This window comes from Grammomys surdaster, unplaced genomic scaffold (assembly GCF_004785775.1).
Source record: "Grammomys surdaster isolate TR1022 unplaced genomic scaffold, NIH_TR_1.0 323, whole genome shotgun sequence".
Taxonomy (NCBI): Eukaryota; Metazoa; Chordata; class Mammalia; order Rodentia; family Muridae; genus Grammomys; species Grammomys surdaster.
This window is the reverse complement of record NW_021604742.1, coordinates 405,023-413,407: the sequence shown is the minus strand read 5'-3', so window position 1 is coordinate 413,407 and position 8,385 is coordinate 405,023. Positions and strand designations below refer to the sequence as shown.

The 8,385-nt window shown below is 37.3% G+C and overlaps 1 gene segment (V, D, J or C); it reads right to left on the bottom strand.

Moving 5' to 3' along the window:
* Nucleotides 1-3,200: 3,200 nt before the first annotated feature.
* On the bottom strand, nt 3,201-3,692 carry LOC114629968. The segment is given in 2 exon segments: nt 3,201-3,529; nt 3,610-3,692. Coding segments are annotated over 2 exon segments (375 nt in total).
* Nucleotides 3,693-8,385: the final 4,693 nt, after the last annotated feature.

Sequence of the window (8,385 nt, the reverse complement as noted above, 5' to 3'; positions counted from 1 at the left end):
TCCTCTCTCTCTCTCTCTCTCTCTCTCTCTCTCTTTCTCTCTCTCTGTCTCTCTCTCTGTCTCTCTCTCTGTGTCTCTCTCTCTGTCTCCCTCTCTCTCTCTCTCTCTCTCTCTCTCTCTCTCTCTCTCTCTCTCCTTTCTTTCTACAGTTTTCATAGAACAAAATCAGACTGATGATTACCTAAGATGTATAGATAACATGTCTGATCTTTCCTTATATGTCCAGGGTTATAAGTTCACTCAAAGTACAAAATACAACCAGTACAGATTTTATTTTTATTATCAACCCTGTACCTCCAATTTAAAGAATTTAAAGAATGTCTCCTCCAAAGTATTTTATGGCACCTTCTTCTAGGCTGAAAATTTTTGAAGTTTGAAAATATGCTGGACAAATGGCAAATATCAGAGTTTATCTTTTATGAAGAACAAATATTAAAACTTAACTTTTTTAAATATACCCAGCCTTACTTTGTCTGATATTCCAAAATAATCAACTTGTATAAGCGAAAAAATTCACAGCTCTAATCTAATCTTAAGTTATATGCTCCTCCATGCTCCTGTTGACTAATGCATATGCATTTGTGTTATGATAATAATTTCCTGAAAACACAAAATATAGGTTTCAAAAACCTTATGAAATGAATATTAAAATTGTTGAAAATACCACATAGGTATTGTTTGACAATGACATTTCTAGTGGTTTTTTTTTTTTATTACTTGTGTCAGTTGGGATGAGTAACAAGGGATCATCCTTATAAAACTGTGCTAAAGATTTCTGTAAAGTAGTTTTTCCAAGGGATATTTTCTGTGCTGTTAAATGCAAAGTAAAGTTCTTTGTTAAGGGGAATATACATACACAGAGAGAGAGGAGGAGGAGAGGGAGAGGGAGAGAGAGAGACAGAGAGAGAGAAAGACAGAGAGAGAGAGAGAGAGACTCAAACTAATACAAGAGACTGATAGCACAAAGGACCCAGGTAGAATAAAATAGAGAATAGAGAATTCAAATCTGAGCTTGCCCTTGGTTAAATGATATAAAGTGACTTCTCCTTTTGGCTCTAAATTGCTTTCACTGTGGGCAATTCACCTGAAGTTTCTGCACCTGCACAGAAGAAACAAATGTTACTTAAATGAGTTGAATTCAAAGTGTAATTAAGATAAACTCATTAACTATTGACTATTACCAAGAAACTTTCATGGTGTCTAAAGCGTGGAACTCATTCAGGATCTTGCACAAAAGTTAATGATTGATTGTTCTGGTTTATGTATGATAAATCATTTAATACTCTGAAATCAAGTTTAGCTAGCTATACAGTTTCAATAAAAGAAAACGAAATACCAGAAATCAGTCTTCCTATTGAATATCTTGCACCTATTTCGCATGATTTCCTGACCAATGTTAATGTATTAGGTGATTCACATCCACTAAAATACTTTCTAAACACTTTTCAGGCAGCAATATTTTCAGTAATTAGTGAAGTATGAGAAAATCCTGCCCATGAAGCCCTCATTTTCTGTAGATGATGATCTCAATAGAAGTGTTATAGAGAATGGGATTGAGAATTGTCTCGCTACAGGAATAATAGACATTATGACAACTGTGCATGAAATGAAACCCTTTAACTAGTAAGTCATTATGAAATAATTCTCACCACTCATAAGTTTAGTCTATGGCTTCATTAAGGAATAGATGAATGTCTGTCCATTGGTGTTCATAATCAGAGGCAGGAACACACCCTCCTCCAATACTACTTACCATTAGTCTATCAACCGTGAAAACTTCCAAACAGAGTTTAAACAATTTGCTCCCTCTCAACTGGTTAATATCAAAGCGCTTATAAGTACTTGAAATAAAGATCCTTATATTAATACCCCTTTAGGCTTCTTTCCCAATATCAACCAAAAGTCTGCAGAGTTCTTTAGGATATTTTTGATCATCTTCAAGAAACTCTATTTAGGTAAATAGAAATATCAAAGCTGTTTCCACCTTGTCTCTTTCATCAGCTAATGAACATGCAAGTACTAACTGTAAAAAATCATTCTGTAGTTGGTAATAATTCTCATGCTATTGATGATTTGATAAAACCATGCAAAATTGTGAAACATTAGGCTCAGTTATGCCAATATTCTTGTGTCTTCCTATATGCTTCCGTTGTGTAGGAAAAAGACCATATCTGAAAACAATATGAATTAAAACATTGGGACGGTGAGGAGGAATGGAATGTACAACAGCTGGAGGGTGGACAGGAAGGGAATAATTCTGAAGTTTAAAATAAATAAATAAGTAAACAAACAAACAAATAAATAAATCAGTTGGTAATCATCCTCATTACAGTAAACTTTCCTCTAATATACCTGTAAAATATGAAAAGAATTTTTATCGTTCCAGTCAATGTTGACCTAATATTGGTCAAAAAGATACTTTTGTTCCAAGAAAGAGGGGCTAGCACACCCAGGGCTGCTGATGACAAGATCATACCTCTTTCATTCCTAGCTAAGAATCTCATTGCTCTGACCCAAGTGTTATCAAAGCAGGAGACCGGTTTTTCCCAGAGCAGGAGACTCCATATACTCAGGACTCTGCCACATGCCATGCAGCTTTATCCCTAATCCAGAAATAATAAGTTATTTGACTACTAATACCAAAAGCAATTTATATTTAGATGTATTAACACCTTTAGTTAATGGTATAAGATTCTATAGAAGTAAAGTAGGTATTCCCAAATCCATGATAACTCTATTCAAAAAACTGCTTTTTCTTGTTTCAGACATATCAACAGACTATGAAAGAAGCTTTTGTTTACTTACATGTTGTTGATTTGGGCTTTACTTGCCCTATCCATAGTATACTTTATTTGTGTCTAGTTCAGCACCAATTAACAATCTCTTAGATTTGAAGGATATCCGTATCATAATATATTATAACAGTATATCTTTTTTCTTTTACAAAATGATAAACATATCAATGAAGATGTTCACTGGTAAAGAACTGGTCAAAATATAGGATACTCTAGGAGGACCCCCAAATCAGCATCATTTGGAGATGCCCTTTTACAAAGTTGACCAATACCATAAAGAAATGTGAGGAACAGCCAGACATAGGGACACTCAGAATGATTATTTCTGAGAAAATATTCAGGATAAACTACTCTGTCTTCTCAGGACCAAGTCAGCTTCCTGCTCTTCTATGGTTTCTGACACACTCAGGATGTGGTTGTAACACTGTGTCTTGCACAGAAATAGACGGCAGTGTCATCAGATGTCAGGCTGCTCAGCTGCATGTAGACTGTGTTGGAGGATGTGTCTGCAGTCAGAGTAGCCTTGCCCTGGAACTTCGGATTATAGTCAATACTATTATCCTCAGGATCAATCCTTCCAATCCACTCCAGGCCCTGTCCAGGCCTCTGCTTCACCCAGTCCATATAATATTCTGTAATTGTGTAGCCAGAAGCCTTGCAGGACAATTTCACTGAGGACCCTGGCCTCACGAGCTCAGCCCCAGACTGCTGCAGCTGGACCTCTGAGTTGACCCCTGTAGAAAGAAAGGCAAATTGAATGTCACTGTCACCAGAGTGTGTGGCCCCTCAAAATTTGGACTTGGGACCCCCTTACCTGTAGTTACTGCCATCAGGAAGGGTATGATCCAGCTGCATTTCATGGTAAGGACCTTGTGATTCAGTGACTATGGAGAAAATACTGCTCATATGTTGTTTAGTGTGGATATCCTCGTATTTATGATAATAGACCCATATAATTTGCATATTCATTAGGCAGGTCTTTCTTACATAAGGGCATTTAAGCTGTAGAAAAAGGGAGTAGAGTGCATCTAGGTCAGTCAACAGGATGCTGGATTCCAAATCCTAATTCCATCTATGGAACTTTCCCAGAGACATGTGCAAATCACTTAGATACAATATCAAAGCTTAATCTCTCAATTTTAAAATAGAATCCTAACCTGAGACATTTACTTGTTTTGGTTACAAAATTGATTGATGGTACTAGCAATGAGGATAATGGTTACTGGAAATTTTAAAAACTCATTTGCGAGACTTTGCAATCTTTTTTCTTATATTTAGAAAGAAAACCTGAAACAGAAACAAAACAAATACAAAAAAAATCCCAGGAATTTTATGTTGTGTTTTCAAACTACTCCTGATCATGGGGCCTTCTGTGAAATGTATTTGATATACCCAGTGTCACTTCAATGTAGAAATCTGACATTCTCTAAGCAGCTATCAAGCATGTTTGGGTTCACTGTTAAGTGTTAACTTTCCCCCACTTTCCCTCAACCATGATTGGGTTTTGTCTAGTGTAGGCTTTTGTAGGTGTTGTTCATGAATTCACGGTATCTGTGAGTTCATATGTGAATGTTACATGTTATTTCAGTAAAACACTGTTTCCTTGACAATGTCTACATCCTCTGGTTCTTACAATTATTCTACTTACTTTTATGCATTGATCCCTGAGCACTGAGGACAGGAATGTGACAAAGACCTCCCATTTAGGAATGAACATTTCAAAGACACTCCGTCCTGGTCATCCATTTGTGGGTTTCATGTTGCTATTTTTAAATATAATACAGATACTGAAACAGAAATCTTGGGAAGCTGGCTAACATCTACTGCCAACTTCAGAGCCTCTAACACTCCTGTGACATAACCACATTGTAAAGCATCAATGTTCAGTTTTTATAAGTAGATTCCAGTGGAACATTCTTTAGTAAACACTGTGGAACATCACATCTTATATAAAACTACCTTTATTATTATCATTGCTATTATTAAATTTTTTACAGTCTAGTCATTACTCCCTCTCAGTCTGCTGTCTCACACAGTTACTCATCCAATTCTTTCTCCCCTCTGTCTCTAAGAGTATGTCCATGAAGATTTCCAGGCCTCCCAATTCCCTGGAGTCTCAAGTCTCTCAAGGGTGAGTCACCTCTTGTCTCTTTGAGGCCAAACCTTGAAGTCCTCTGCTGTATATGAATTGGAGGGTCTTGGACCATCCATGTATGCTGCCTGGTTGGTGGCCCAGATTCGGAGAGATCTTGGGAGTCCAGGTTTGCTGAGATTGCTGTGCTTCCTATGGAATCACCCTCCTCCATAGCTTCTTCCAGCCTTTGCCTAATTCAAACACTCAGGTTCCAGACTTTAGTTGGGTGTAAGTATCTGCCTCTGTATCAGTCAGCTGCTTGTTGGGCCTCTCAGAGGACAGCCATGCTTGGCTCTTGTCTGCAAGCATAGCATAGCAGCAATAATAGTGTCAAGCATTGGAGCTTCCCTTTGAGATGGATCTCAAGTTGGGCCAGTCACTGAACCACCTTTGCTTCAGTGTCAACCCACAAACTGAATGAGCTCCAGGTTCTAACATTGTAGATAAACCATATGATCTTTGTGATGTCATCAAAGGATAGTGTTAGTCTCACTCTTGGGAATGAGAGAAAAGCTGATAAATCTGGCGGTCTCCCCTCCTATTTATACACAGGACAGAAACTGAATAGGAACAATGATACTCACATTAGAAGCTTAATTTTATTAAATTCAATCCATGCAGTGCCACATTTCTCACCATCATCTCAAGGTGATCTTTAGTAGTAAGCATCTAAGTTAAGATGGTTCAATGTGTAATTTGCAAAGCATGGAGACAATGTATGAGTATGTATGAGAAGAGAAGCAACACTGGAGTTCAAAATTGATGCAACTGAAACCTGGTATATGAGAAGAACAGGAAGTATGTGAATATTTCAATAAATGATATCCAAAAAGGAAACAAATTGATGATCAACAACTAATCTCTAACTCAAGATCTCAAGAAGGACCAAAACAGTTCACAAACACACACACACATACACACACACACACACACACACACACACCATATCACATATTAGTGAACAAGATATTGAAAATGTAACAACTAAGTACGGTAGAAAACAGTAAAAGTGACCATACAATAAACTTTATGTCTTGAAAAAAAAAGATAAATAAATGGGAGGGTTATCCACACCACGTGCAGTCACCAAAGGTAGACACTGATGTGGATGCCGGGAAGTGCATGATGACAGATGCCTGATATAGCTGTCTACTTAGAGGTCTGTCAGAGCCTGACATATAGAGAGGCAGATGCTCACAGCTAACCATTGAACTGATCATGGGGCTCCCAATGAAGGAGTTAGAGAGAAGACTGAAGGAGCTGAAAGGTTTTGCAGCCCCATGGAGAGAGCAACAATAGCAACTAAGGAGATCTCCCAGGGTCTAAACTACCAGCCTGGGAGAACATAGAGAGGGACCCAGGCTCCAGAGGTATATATATGGGAGGATGGCTTTGTCAGGCCTATGTGAGAGAGGATATCCTTAGTCCCTTGAAGGCTGGATGCCACAGTGTGGGGGAAATCATCGGTGGGGAGGTGGGAGTGGGTGGATGGATGGGGGCACATCCTCATAGAAGCAGGGGGAAGAAGGATGTGATGGAGGATTCTGGGTAGGCAGATGGGGTAAGGGGATTACATCTGAAATGTAAATAAAATATCCAAAAAAACTCAAACAAACAAACAAACCAAAAGAATATGGTAATAAACATTAATGGCTTCCTATGTGAAGATCTCTAACCTTTTTCAGTAGAATATTGCGGTATTAAGCCCGTTGTCTGTGTAGAGTTGTGCTGGTTATTGACCAGGAGATGGAAAAAGCAAGGGATCTGGTAAATTTCAATAAAATCTATGGAGTGTATTGAAGACAGACACAGTAATTATATATGTGTGTGTGTGTGTGTGTATTTCATGTTCCATGTGCATTTATTGTGATGGGAACACAAGGGGAAACTTGTAGATTTGTCTGATAGCATGATTTTTACTACTTTTGTGAGAAACAAAATTATTCAAAATCAATATTTTGTAAAAGATGAGATCATCAATGAAGCCAGAAGATTTTATGTATTTGGCATGACATTCAAGATAGCCTCCTCTTTAATAATTTGAATCATAATGAGCATCAATTCGCTGTTCCAAACATCTATCTAAATTTTCTTGAATGATCAGAGATTTAGTAACAGATTTTTGCTCAATGATTAACGAAAGTATCTGTCTTAACTCCTTGTGTCAATTGCAGAAGCAGTGCTGCTATCTATCAATGGAATTAAAGCTGCTATATGAACAATAATCAAGCCCACTACCCTCTTACTTCTGCTATCAGCCTGACTCACTTCTTCCAGTGTCTGGAAGCATTTTTCAGAATACTAAGCTTCTGTAATATTCACAGGCAACAAAATTAATATGAGTCTTTGGATTTTGAATTTTATTCTGCTTAGTAGAAGCACCCTTGTTATCTGCTTACATCCCTAGACAGTGACATATTATTGTGTGTCTTTCCCTGAAGCACCTGGAACCCAAAGAGCTCTTGATAAACTAAGTTATTCAATGATTTTGCTAGAAATTTGTTTCCTTTGCATTTGAATCCCAGTTCCCATAAAACAGACTTCTATTTTCTATCCACCATTCCTCAACATTACCTATGGTACTGATCCAAGAGTCTACACATCCCAAACTCTGAGCAACTATCACTCTGCTTCACTCAAATCATAGTCATTTGTATCAAGACCAGGAGAGTATATCTCATTGCTAGGGACCTGTTCTCCCCTAGCATAGTCTCTTTTATGTGAGTAATAAATGGATTCCTGTCCTCTTTTCTCTTAGGTCTAAGACAAACAGATGCACTGGGAATTTTATAACCCAACTATCAATTGACTACTGTGTTAGATAAACATTCATAATGCCAATAGCTTATATTAACCATCAAACTGACATACTTAGATAAAGGGAAACTGAACTGAAGAACTGCTTCTTTTATATTGGCCTGTTGCACTTCTGTGAGGCATTTTCCTAAGTGGTATTACTATAATGGAATATGTGAGTTGTTCCATCCCTCAGCACTTGAATCTTGCCTATATTTGAAAGCAATCTGAGTAAGCCAGTACAAGTAGTGTTCATTTATGTTATCTGCTTCAGTCCTAGCATTCACACTTCTGTAAGGAGGTCTGCCATGATTCCTCTAAATGATGAACTATAACCTTTAAGATCAAATAAAACTTTTCTTCACCTAGTTTACTTAGGTATTAGTTGTTATTACAATAGAATCAAACTAGAACAATTACCAAAATAATGCTTATCAAATGTCAGATGTTGTGAATGTTTCCTATTGAGACTTTAGAAATAAATGGAGATGGTTCATATACTGAGAAAAATATGAATGTACTAGCTAGCATTTTGTCAAATTAACACAATCTAGCATCATTTGAGAGAAAAGAATATTAATTGAGAAAATGCCTTCATAAAAATATTCCTGTAGATAAAATTTGGGTGCATTTTTTGGATTAATGATTGTCTGGAAGAGC